Genomic DNA, 14,181 nt, shown 5'->3' with positions numbered 1-14,181 from the left:
AATATCTAATTAAATTAAAAATTAATCTTATCGAATATTTGATGTGAAAATACTATAAAATAAGGATATACTAAAAAATAATATTTGATTTTTTTAAAGTAAATATTATTTACAATTAAAAAATAATTTTATAGTAAAAAATAAACTGGTTATTGATCTCACCAAACCTGGATAACTTTTAAACTGGATGATAAAATCTCATTTACATATGTGAACCCTTTCATCACAATAAATAAATTAAAATTCAAAAAAAAAGATATATTAATATTAATATTAGAATCGATTAATGTAAAACAAACCCGTAATAGGGGGATTAAATCTAGTAAACAAATAAATAAGAACGAACAAAAATGCAAACCACGTGTCTTAGGGTGGAAAATATATATTTAAAGAAACAATCAAAGTCAAACCACAAGCACGTACTAAATTTAGCATACAAATAGCCTCTCCTTTTTTTTCCTTAACATGTACTACTTTTTTCAACCTATATTAACCCCCACGTCTCAAAATGAAAAAAAATCATAACAACTCAGAATGAAACTTAGTATTCAAGACTTTGAATGCGATTTTCATCACTTGTACATTGCGTTCCTCAAACCTGTTGTTGTGTTAATTATATAGTCATGCGTCCTTTTGATTTACAACACTACGTGTGTTCTTATATTTATATCTATAACTCTATAACTAGATTGGATTTGTAAACAAACCAATTGGCCAAATAATTGAGCACAAACAATTAAATGAATGTGGTTTTCTCGTTCGTGTTTGTTTGTAAGAATAAATAGTGTGTTTGTCTTGGCTTATGTTCTTTAACAGTATAAACAAATGATTCATTAACGTAAAAAAAACATAACTGATCATAGATGAATGAACATAACTGAGCTAAAACAAGTTAAAAGTAATGTGAACAGTGACGAATACATAAATTTCAAGTACGGGGGCAAATATAATCCGGTTCATAAAAGGATCCCCGTGCTCCTACACAACGGGAAACCAATCTCGAAGTCGCTTGTGACACAACGGGAAACCGATCTTGGAGTCGCTTGTGATTGTGGAGTAAATCGATGATGCATGGTATGTTCAGTGCACTCCTACAATATTCAAGGTCATTACCAGTCATGGATAAGAGCAAGTTGTTGAAAAAGCTCAAGAATAACTTCAATTTTTAGAAAACAGACTAAATGTGAAACGTAAGAAGTTTTTTGGAGGTGAAAATATCAAACTTTCATAGAGCCCATACAAGAGCCCCCCCCCCCCCCCCCCCAACTAACATGTTGAATCCGCCTTTGAATGTGAAGAACATTGTGTTTGGGCCTAAAAAGTTTTTAAATCCTAACTAAGTTATAATGGGCCCAAAAATTTTAAATGAATCTTTATTAATGAACATAACAGAACAAACTTGAACAAATTTAACAAAGTAAACAAACAAACATAAAGAATTTTAAATGAACGAAAATAACAAACGTCATGAACAAGGCATATGTTCTTGCTCGTTGAACTAACTGAGAAAAAGTTTTGTTCATGTTCGTTTGTTTATTTACTTATTTAGTAAATGAACATAAATAAACTTTCTGTCAAACAATTCACAAACTGTTTATTGAACATTTAGTTTGTTTCCAGGTCTATTTTTACCCAGAGGTCAAACGTAACCGAAATCTACTCGTTTATAACTAAACGGGGATGAAACTGTTACCATTACATCTATGTGCTCCATTGTAGCAATTTTACTAATTATCTCATGTTAATTTTTACTAATTATTTTTATTATATTCTAGTCAAGCTAAATGCAAACCGAAAAGTGGTCGGTACACTTCGTGGGTTTGATCAGTTCATGAACCTTGTTATCGACAACACGGTGGAAATTAACGGTGACGAGATATCGTCATATGGTGGTAAGTTTTTGGTACTAGCAAAACGGGCGGGTCGGTAACATTTGGTTTGGGTCGGGTCAACAATTAACTTAAAACTCTTGTTAATTGTTTAGCGTATCATGCACTTTTGATTTGCTTACTTATTGGTAAGTCTGTAAACGAATCAAACGTTTAGTGAACTATTAGAGAACTATTTGGCGGGAAGTTCGTTGTTTATTTATGTGTGTAAATATATTCATTTAAAAGGTTTAGGTCTGTAGTCTGTTACAATTTAGTCTAGTTTTAATAACTTTTTAGGTGTATGTTCACGTTTAATTTAAACGGGTTTAGCTTAGTTATGTTTGTTTATGCCTGTGAATCGTTATTGTTGACAAATTGAACATAAATGAGAACGTTCATTCGCTTAACAATTAAATGTGTACAGGAAAACTCGTTCGGTTAATTGTTCATTTGTTCGCATTCAATCGTTTGTTCGCTAAAGTTTAAAGAAACGAACACGTTCATTTGCTTAATGGGCATACATGATCAAGAAAACCTGTTTGATTAATTATATGTATTCGTTTAAACATGAATATGCTCAATTTGTATTCATACGGTTCATTTATAAGGCTACTTTCTAAAGAAAAAATACTCTTTTCATGTCTAACCCATGAATAAACCGTAATAAGTAAATGAGTCAAGATATAAACTGAAATGAATTTTGTATTTGTGCATGTTACCAGAAGGAATAGTGTGTAGGGCTGGCATATCGTGTATACCCCTATACGATAAGACACGAACACGATAAGGCACGAACATAAAATGGGTATACATGTACACGACATGAAAACTTATCGTGTACATGTATCCCAAACACGAACTTTTTACTACCTGGTATACACGATAATACGCGATAAGAGATGTTTAAAAACACATATTTGACAACATGTTTAGTGAAACAAAAGCCGGAGAGAGAATGTTCGTGAGTGGTGACGGTTGAGAAACAAAGAGTGAGAATGTTTTAGGAATTTAGGGTTTAGGATAACTTATATATATATATATATATATATATATATATATATATATATATATATATATATATATATATATATATGTGTGTATATATATATAGGATCAGGATCATGAGAGAACTTTTTTGAAATTGGAAACCATGAGAACCATTTTGGACCACAAAAAACCCAAAAATAAAAAAAATCATAAAATAAAAAAAACACAAAAATGAAAAAAGTAAAAAAAAAAAACAAAATTCTTATTTTAACATCCTGGTTTCATAAAAAAAACTTGGTTTAACAAAATTATATACACATATGTATAATATATACATATATGTACATTTACATGATTTTTTTATACACATGTGTATAATTTAAGATAAATGACACTGTACATATGTGTATATTACGTAACTAAAGATTAAATAAAATTATACATATGTGTATAATACGACGTTTTTTTTATTTTTTTAATGAAACCGAAATGAAATATAAAAATTTTGGTTTTTTTACTTTTTTAAAATTTTTGTTATTTTTTGTTTTATGATTTTTTAAATATTTTTTTTCAAAGGTGTTTTTAGTGGTCTAAAATGGTTCTCAAAGTTCTTAATTTGCAAAGGGTTCTCTTAGGATCCTTACCCTATATATATATATGTGTAGGGGGGAATAATATTTTGAGAACTTGATGAGTTGTAAGAACTTTAAGAACTCAATTTTGGACCACACATTTAATTAAATGAGTTAAAATATGTGGCTGAGATTAAATTTGATTAAAAAATGAATCAGGAGAGAGAATAAAAATTTTTGTTGATTACACAAGTTTAAACTTTAGTTACACGTGTGTAAAAAGTCGATTCGGTGTGTAAAAAATTACGGTAATTTTTTGTACATTACTTACACTTACGTATTACACATGTATAAAAAAAATTCAAAAAAAAAAGTTGTTACGTTGAGTTCTTAAAACTCAAAGCGGTTTTCAAAAGAAATCTCTTTTATATATATATATATATATATATATATATATATATATATATATTACACATGTGTAAAAAAATTTCAAAAAAAAAAGTTGTTACGTTGAGTTTTTTCGAGTTCTTAAAACTCAAAACGGTTCTCAAAAGAAATCAACCATATATATATATATAGTTGATTTCTTTTGAGAACCGCTTTGAGTTTTAAGAACTCGAAAGAACTCAACGTAACAACTTTTTTTTTTGAAATTTTTTTTACACGTGTAATACGTAAGTGTAAGTAATGTACAAAAAATTACCGTAATTTTTACACACCGAATCGACTTTTTACACACGTGTAACTAAAGTTTAAACTTGTGTAATCAACAAAAATCTTTATTCTCTCTCCTGATTCATTTTTTAATCAAATTTAATCTCAGCCACATATTATAACTCATTTAATTAAATGTGTGGTCCAAAATTGAGTTCTTAAAGTTCTTACAACTCATAAAGTTCTCAAAATACTCCTCCCCTATATATATATATATATATATATATATATATATACCAGTCGGAGACCCGCGCGATGCGGCGGAGCTCAATGCTATTTCGTATCTAGTTGGCATATTCTATATTTCTAGTGCGTCATATATAATACTTCCAACATGTTACAGATTACACTTAATTGGACGACAGCACAATCTACCAAAATATTCCATTGACTACAATAACTAATAATGAGCATGATTGTTGGCAACACGGATACGGTCATAGAGAAGCAGCCATTGACGTGCGCAGTTACTACTTTCAAAAACACCTGAAGAAACAACAAATCAAAAACAGCTATTAGTTGTAAAAAAAGTATGAACTCATTGTGTAATTAAAAGCATAAACATATGTACACAGAAAAGTTTTTATCATTAGGAGTAATGAGGCATAAAAGTACATGTTTGTTGGTTATGGACATATTCGACTTGTAACCCATACTAATACCCCAGACTACCTTCACATCACTATAGCTAGTGTAGCAGCAACTGGGTCCCTAACACCAACAAAAGTCCACATTAAAAAATTGTTAAAGCGAGCAAGAACGGGCACCGGTAATGTGTCCGATGTGCGTTATGAGCAAACCAATGCCGATGTACGGGCTTGAGATTGTTTTTTCATGCATTGAATGCCACCTTACCTGTGTAAATGACCGAATTCAACATATGAGTTAAAATAATTGCAGGATTTCTTACACCATTCCATAAGATACAGTAAGATCAACAAACAGTTTGGAAAACGACCATCAAATCTTCGACATCAATGACCAAATTCAACATAAAAGTCGGAAATTTTGACTTCTTGTATTTGACCAAAGAATAAAGTGAGAATAATAATCAGCTTGGAGAATGACCAGCCAACCTTTGATATCCATGTTGACCCATATAAAATCAACAAGGTGTAGAAAGCCAACTCTGACAAAAAAAAAAGTTAATGTTGACCAATTATCCCTTTTGACCCTACAAAGTCATATGTTAAAAGATTATAAAAAAAAATCGCTTAAAACTGGCTCGTTCGCAAACCAAGCCAGCTTGAAAAAACTCGCTCAAAATCAGTTCGTTCATAAACCTAGCCGGTGCATTCGGCTCGTTTAGAAACCGATTTTAGAACCCTAATCCACTTCATCACAAATAAAAAAAGTAAATAGAAAAAGAAGTTCACTTTAGCAAAGGTTTTATTACTTAAATTAAAAATAATAGAAAAAAGAAACATACATATTACATAGGGTTACATAGGGAGGGAGCAAGAGCTACTCTATTCTCATTTTTAAAACCGTTTCAGCAGAGGTTCTATAAATTGAACATACTCATCATTTTTTTCTTTTTTTATCACGTTTTGACAGACCTTCTGATCAACCCAGGTTGACCCAAACCCAGCCAATACCATTTTAAAATGGCCCATTTTGACCCGAAACAAACCAACACAAATATAAATGGCGTGTTTTGACCCGAAATAAACCAACATACTTTTAAAATGGCATGTTTTGACCCGAAACAAACCAACATATTTTAAAATGGCCTACTTTGAGTCGAATCAAACCAACACTTTTTTAAAATGGTTAAAGAGAACTTTACCTTAAACTTTTGCCTAAACATTTTCACTGAATGTTTGGTCCTGGTTGATAAAATTACAGGATGACAAAAGTTGGATAACGTCAAATTATAAATGATCATTGATCTGTCCAACAACCTTGAAACAAAATTATAAAAATGATAATGAGAAACACCATCTAAAATAAATTTAAAGTATAAGCACTAAAAAGGTTGGTGTTAAAAAAAATGGTGAAAGTTTGAAGCTTAAACAATATTAACTCAAACAATTTAAAATGTTTATAGATACATGGATGGATAAACATAAGTTTAACATGAACTCACTTTCAATTCAAACTCTATAATTGAGGTTGTATCACACATTTCTATTAAAAGTGATTCCACCTGTAGCCATAGTATAAATCGAACAAATAATTTAGATGCTATAAAATAAAATATGATGCATAATTGAATATGTTTGATGTTATAACTTACCTCTGAAGCTTTTGGACTGAATTGACTTGTTAGTTCAGATGAAATTCCCACTGCAGAATCTTGAAAAGGCATATGGGACAGTAGACAGTTAAGTATAACCAGAATGAATAATATATCTCCTGAAAACTTTAAAAGTTAAATTTCAAACGAAGATATGTCACAAGCAAATCAAGCAAAAACAAATTCCCTTAAATTCAACACATGCTTAGGATATTAATAACAGTCCAGTAATAAGAAAAGAAAATTGATGTGAACTCTACACCTTAAATCAAATTAAAAAAATGTGTCCAAAATGCTCAAAAATTAAACGCTCAATAAATTCATAGTACCAATTGTTTACCTAACAACAAAATAGAGAATTTCAATTCCCCAAAACCCAGCAAAGCCCTAGGCTCAAAAAAGAAACATTAACCCCCAATTTGATTTATCTTATATCAAACCTCACACAAACAGGCAAATACTTAAAAAAAAAAAAACTTAAAATTTTAAGTTCGATAGAACCTCACATTATATGGATTTGAAAGAGTTTCAGCGCTTACACATATTTCTCAATTCCGATATAGAGCACAATGTAGTGATTTGAAAATCCATGCCGCTGGAATAGGATGGAGATCCATGAAGTTGCTGCAACAATAGATGGTAAGAGAGAAGGGGGGTAACATGTAAATTGGTTATTAAGATCTGTCTCCCACAGGTGTAGTGAGAGGTAGAGAAAAGAGATGTAGCGTTTGATTTTTGAAATGGATTCCCGGCTTTTGAAGTGGGTTTAACCCATTGAAAGCTTTATGGCTTCTACTTGAAGGCGAAGCTTGTAAAGTTTTTATTTTTCAACATTGTATTTTTCTATTTCTTATAAATAGATACAGGGGAGGGTTATTTTGAGAATCATTGTGAGTTTTAATAACTCAATTTTGAACCACACGTTTAATTAAATGATTTGAAATATGTGGCTGAGATTAAATTTAATTAAAAAATGAAACATGAGAGAGAATAAGTATTTTTGATAATTACACAAGTTTAAACGTTAATTACACATGTGTAAAAAGTCGATTCGGTGTGTAAAAAAATACCGTAATTTTTTGTACATCACTTACACTTACGTATTACACATGTGTAAAAAAAATCGAAAAAAAAAAACGTTGAGTTCTTTCGAGTTCTTAAAACTCAACGTGGTTCTCAAAAGAAATCAATCATATATATATATATATATATATATATATATATATATATATATATATATATATATCTAACTAGTTACTTAACATGTAATTTCGTGCCTACTTTTTAGTACACAAAACCAGTTAAGACCTTAAATGTTACCTTTTAAAATCGTACAGGTGTGTCGTGTATTTGTGTCACTTGTATAAATTGACAACCCTAATAGTGTGGTAATTGTTGAAGCTCTAGAGCCACTTAGCAGGGCCCAATAAACAAGGTTGTGTTGTGGACTATTAATAGTATATATGATCGGTTTTATGTTGTTTGTAATTGCTAGACGAATATGATGTGTTTATTAGTGAGAAGTAGGTACAGGTGGGATGTGTGTTCGGATTTGCAGATTTTCAAGAATATGAACTTTGGTTGAATGTAGGTTTATTCGTTCTCAAGTTCAACTATGTAAAACTGTGAAACATGTAGGGTGTTAAGGAGCTATAGAGCATGAGCCTGACTAAACTCGGTCTCCGTTAAATTAGAGCTATGTTTCTAAGGTTGTGTTTGTTTTTGCTTCAAAGGTCTGCAGGAGGGTTATGTCTGCGGGCGCGCAGACATAAGTTCATGAAGACAGTTTGTTTAGAAAAAAGAAAAAGATCTGAAAATTGCTTATATGGTCTTAAATAAGAAGTCAATATCCAACATCTTCACACTTCTTATCATCCTACCAACATCCAATGTCCGCCACTACCACCTTCCACCACCCGCCACCACCACCACCCGCCATCCACCACCCACACCACCACCGGTCATCACCACCGCCGATAACAACCACCGTCCACCACCATAGTCCAGCACCACCACCACTACCTATCATCGGCCACCATCACCGTCCACCACCCACCACAACCATCCATCACCACCATTCACCGCCTACCACAATCGTCAACCACCACCCACTTTCATAGTTTGTACACCACCACCCACTTCCATAGTCCGTACACCATAACAATTATTTAGCAGTCTACAAACGTTAAATGACTTATATCTATTGTGATATATATGATATGTTATTAATTTTCATCTTATGCAGACGATATTCAGTTTATAAAACAAACAGTATTATATGTTCAGATTGCAGACCTTCAAACCACATATTCAGTTGCAGACATAAAATCAGATGAAATCAGATTGTAGACAGTTTTTGTCTTAAAAAACAAACAACACCTAAATCTCATACTTTGCTTGTGAGTGTTTCAAGCAATTGTTTATCTATTAACTATTTATATTTAATTTTACAATTAGTTTTTTATATAAAATAATATACATTGTTTAACCATTTTATCACATATATATTTAACATATCAAATAAGATTTGTTTAAATAATAGTCCCAACAGTCGAATCGCTCATTATTTACTAAGTAATTAGTTATTTTTTTATTTTTTTATAGTTATAATCTTTTTATGAAACATAATATATATTATTAGCTATTCTCATTGCAACTATATATATTTTATACATTAAACAAAGTTAAAATCAATAATAAGCTTTTTAAATTGGCAAGCCTAATCAAACTTTGATATGTGAAGCTTGAACTAGTTTATTGTTATACAAGTTGAGCTCCAGCTCAAACTAAGGGTGTTCAGTATTCGAATCAGACTCGAATAACTCAAAATTCGATTTGACTCGCATTCGAATTTGATGGTTCAAATTCGATTTTCATTCATTCGAATTCGATTAGGTTCGAACTCGATTTTAGTAATCGAATTTCGAATCGAATACGAATTTATAATCATAAATTCGTATTCGATTCGAAATTCGAATTCAAATTATACATTTTATTTTTATTATATATATACATACTTATGAAAAGATAAACTAAATAAATTTTTTGAGTTTTAGAGATTAATAATAGAAAGTTCGTAATTTTGGTTAATAATTAATGTAATTGTACATTATCATCTTGAACATTTAGGGTGTGATAACTTTAAATGATTTATTTATTTTATAGACTTGTACTTTTTGTTATTAAAAAAATCAAATTTATAGTGGTTTTGAAATTAAAATATACCTTTTAACTGAATTCGAATCGATTCGAATTTGATTCGCACTTCATTTTCGAATCGAATTCGAATCCAACTTCAAAATTTCAAATTCGAATAATTCGATTCGAAAAAATTCGAATATTCGAAATTCAATTCGTTGAACACCCCTAGCTCAAACTCAGTTTGATTTAAGCTATTAGCAAGCTGACATTGAGGGTCTTATAAGTGACTTGGTGCATTTACAATTCTAGTTTTTTAGGGGAAAGATAATTAGTAAAATTGAACTTTATTTTCTTGACATTTGATTTGATCAACGGCTATTATTTAGGAAAAAGTATGAAGAAATAAAAAGTCCTAACAGCTATTATTATGGTTTCATTTACATAAAGGGCTTCGCCACTTCCTAATTTTCTTTTCTTTGTTCTCATCACCTTTAGCCTTTAGGCCTGCTTAAATATCCTTGTAGGGCTTATTTAGCCCATACTTAAACGTTGGGTTAATTTGGGATATATTCTATTCCAGTAGTTATCACTTATCAGTATATCTAGAAGAAAAAATGAATAATGTTTTTTTAACATTTTTTAATCAAATTAGCCAACTTTATGTACCAATATAATGCAAATTTAACTCAAGTAATTACTTTATATTTGCGTACCAATACAATGCTTTAGGGGGACCGCGTGATAAGCCACCCATCACGTTTGATGGGTAACTGAACACCGCCACCGGTCCTTTGTCAAGCGTGATGGGGTATGGTTGCGTGATGGCCATCACACAAGTGATGGAGTGGAAATCTAGGAGGGAGCCGTTGGATGTATTCGTTGTGGATGGAGGAGCCGTTGGAAGGTGTGTGATGAGAAATGAACACCACCCCTTGTAAAATCCATCACATGTGATGGATTTGGGGTTGGTGATGTGACACACTACCATTGGTGGTGGTGTGTGATGAGAAATGAACCACCCCCTCTTAGAAAATGATACAACATTATCTTAATATACGTGAGAGTTTATGCATGTTAACTTTATGTCTTTCTTTATCTATCATTATTAATCGTGGCTACGGTTTACATCACACTCACACAATGACATGCAATATATGACTTGTGCGTATGAGCATTATCTTCATGTATCATGTATGAGACCAATTTGGCAACATTGATGGTTTACAATGTTTGATTGTATTACACGTTTTCCGGTTGGGAAACAAGTGCTTGAAATAAAGATAGACAAAGATTGATTAGTACAGAAACCTAGTAAATAATTAAGGTCTTTAATCACCTGTATTCCTTTTTAGGGGAACCACACAATACAATTAATTAAGCAATGTAATGCAGCCAAGGTTGTGTTATGTTTTTAATACCGTCCATTAAGTTACTAAGATTTTAACACTGTGTGGAGTGGACGCATGGATGACTATCATATCACGAGGATGTACGACCATTAAAAATGTTATAGCGTAATATAGTTTTTAGAAGCTCAAACGTTAGGAACAATAAAAAATGATGGAATATGTGGGTGTAACTAGCTTTTAATAGGATGAACAAGTTATTATCATTCAACTATTCATGGTTGTTACCAGTTTTCGAAAAATCTAAATACATGAATTTGGTCATCTAGTGTACGAACAATCACAACAGAGATACACATATTTGTTCTTGAAACTCTCTAGGTCTTTTTCCGATCGAGAAACTCATGAATACCGTCAAATTGTTTTAATCTAAAAGTGCAACACGATTCTCCAATATATCAAACATTATCATTATATAATCATGAACACACAAGAATATTGTAAGAAAGCTTGAGAGTTGGGAACCTGTTCTATAGGTTTGGTGGTGCATGCACATCATCGTAAGAATGTTTAAGTGCAGCACGATATAGTGTATACGTTTAAGTTTTGTGGGTAGAGTTTGAGATGCTTTCTTATTTCAGCACATTGTTGCAAGGGTGATAGAGCTGGATGGACATTGTATGACCTTGAAAGAAGCTCTGTCTTTCTAACATGTGATTCATTTAGAATGAAGACATAGACTGTGGGCTACACTGTTGGCCAATCCATGCTATCCGATAATTATTAATTTTTCACTCGAAACATACTGTTTATATATTTATTCACATTAGCCATTTTGGTTGTATGTATTAACATGGATGAACCTAAACTGGCCTAACCCCTATTACTTAAGGTTAGCCGAACCCCCTTTCTCATTCCATGGATAAACGAACCGTTTGTAACCAAACCCATGTGTTATGACAATATAAAAACCAAAGCATCAGCATAGGTTAGATTTTGATCTAGGAACACAACAATTATATTCACCCCAAAATATAATTATGATTAATTAATGACAATAATCAATACTTTTTAGACTAAGTTTTTTATTTAATAATCTCCCATGCTTGAGCACTCAAATCAGCCCATAAGTGTGCTTAGGTAATGATGCATTTTGCCCCAAATCCAGCCTTAAATAATGATCAAATTCATCACTTTTACCGACATGTGTATCCAAAACATGTAGCTTTTTCGGTGGGCAAATGGGTTATAACTTATAAGTTAAAATAACCAACACTCTTTCTTATCAGGGTTAGGATAACAAGGATAACCCTAAATCTTGAATTCTTGAATCTTGATCACCAATTTTGGAACATAAAACGTGATAAATAAGTAATCAAACAAAAGTAATCTTGTTAGTATGTTAGTTTGTGTGCTTCTAGTTTTTTTTTCTAGGAGCACACATTGTTTCAAATTTCAATATAAGAAGTTTGTTGCCGTTAAAAAAGAGAGGTTATGTGAATATGCGTGTATATTAATATATACGTAAACACGTATGTTCATTTAGTTATTATGTTTGATAAAAATTGTTTCTTGGGTATTAGTTCTAAAATTTTAGGTTTATCAACCTTTTGGTATCTTAAATTTCATAATAATAAACTTATCGTTCATGGTAGTATAAAAATGTTTGTATGATTTCTTTGCTCTTTTACAAATTTGTAGATGCAGTGGTTCATGATGCTCAATTACAATATCCTTTTTGTATTGGTTTCCATATTACATAAACATACAAACTGACTTAAGAGCATGTGGATTGTTATTGCCCTATAATTTTATAACATTTGGTAACATTGTTTGTTATAGATGTACTTGATGTCACTTTGTATGGATTGTTATCTTATGTGTTATGTTCGCCAACTTAAAGAAAAATTACATAACTTTTTATTCCCTAAATTCATAATGATGTCTAGTTAGGCCATGTGTAGTGGATGAGCTACAATTGTGGGTGAATTGTGACACGTGGCGCCCAGTCAGCAAGGAGTGGAAATTTGTTTTTGGGGTATAATGGTGTATGGCCTACAAGTTGGGCCCACAATGTCTTTTTTTTATTATTTTCTTTTTATAATTAAACTAATTAAATAAAAATCAATTTATTTAAATAATTAAATAAAAATGCATCAAAATTAAAAAGAAATACAAAAAAATACATAACAAAAAAAATACATAACTAAAAATATAAAAAAACATAACTAAAGAAAAAAATTAAAAAAACCATAACTAAAAAAAAAACTAATATCCGTAATATTCGCGCATTTTTCACGTCGTCGTTGAAACAATAATGCGGTTTCCTCGTGAAACCCCTCCGCTTTGAGGGATTCGTAGTCGTCTTTCATTTGACGTAATTCCAACGTCTGGTTCAGCTTTTCTTGTTGTTTGTTGGATGCTCGAAGGTCGTTTCCTATTACGGTGGCATTTGTTTCCAAACGACCGACCAACTTGTTTATTTCAACGGGCACCATATTGAATCGTGTTGACGACGAACCTTCCCCCTTATTTTTTCTCGATCTCCCACGTGGTCGAGGCAACTCCTCTACCTCTTCGTCGTCGGCTATATCAACATCGTCGGCTAAATTGACCATGTCGTCCAGGAAGAAGCTACGAGCATCGGAGGGTGTGTTTGGTGTGCTCGGATTTGTCGACGACGATGTCTTCGACCTTTTTGATTGTCGGGATGAGCTGGCTCGTCGGGTGATGGGAACAGTTGGTACCCCGCTCCATTTCGCGCACACGCGTAGTTTTTTCCAACAATTCAAATACTTGAACGATTTCCCGGGCCGCTCAAAAGTTTGTCCCTGAGCTCGAAAGTCGTTCAAGGCTTGAGTTATAATGTCGCCGTCGTTATGCCCGCTACGCCAGCCGGGCCCCTGCAACCGATTAATTATCCCGGCAAATTTTTGACAATCGGCGTTAAGCCCCTTCCAGTGGGCTTGAACCGCTTCTTTTCCCTGGTAGTCTTCGGGTTTATTGGTTATCGCGAGCCAAGCTTCAAAGACTTTCTTCCAAAACATCCCGGTGGCTTGAAAGTTAGCTACAAATTAAAATTATTTGTCACAATTAGTATACATTTTAATAAACACTAAATACATTTTTAATAAATACTTAATATTAAAAAATTACCGACGTCGGGATCCTCCGAAATGACGATCCAAGCCCTTGCTAGGGCCACCACCTCCTCATCGCTCCAATGCTTGTATGGATCACATTGTGCCATCGGCTCCCCCGGTTGTTTCTTTTTGTGTTTACGAGTCGCCTTTTTGCTTGAACCGGAGGCA

At 32.3% G+C, this 14,181-nt stretch overlaps 1 protein-coding gene across 2 annotated transcripts in view; it reads left to right on the top strand.

The window, feature by feature from the left end:
- Positions 1–7,844, top strand: part of LOC143617890 (putative small nuclear ribonucleoprotein G) — an 81,756-nt gene extending 73,912 nt beyond the window's left edge. Inside the window, exon 5 of one of the 2 annotated variants that reach the window (XM_077090298.1) lies at positions 7,810–7,844. In XM_077090298.1, the coding sequence (XP_076946413.1) occupies positions 7,810–7,813 (4 nt within the window). In that variant the 3' untranslated portion in view covers positions 7,814–7,844. The remainder of the gene's footprint in view (positions 1–7,809) is intronic. The other variant, XM_077090295.1, reaches the window with a different exon arrangement.
- The last annotated feature ends 6,337 nt before the right edge of the window (positions 7,845–14,181 follow it).

Source organism: Bidens hawaiensis, unplaced genomic scaffold (genome assembly GCF_021521415.1).
Source record: "Bidens hawaiensis isolate Kalapana, Puna unplaced genomic scaffold, B.hawaiensis_p1.1 tig00002338_1, whole genome shotgun sequence".
Classification (NCBI taxonomy): Eukaryota; Viridiplantae; Streptophyta; class Magnoliopsida; order Asterales; family Asteraceae; genus Bidens; species Bidens hawaiensis.
Note: the sequence above shows the minus strand (reverse complement) of the source record. Positions and strands in the feature narration are given on the sequence as shown.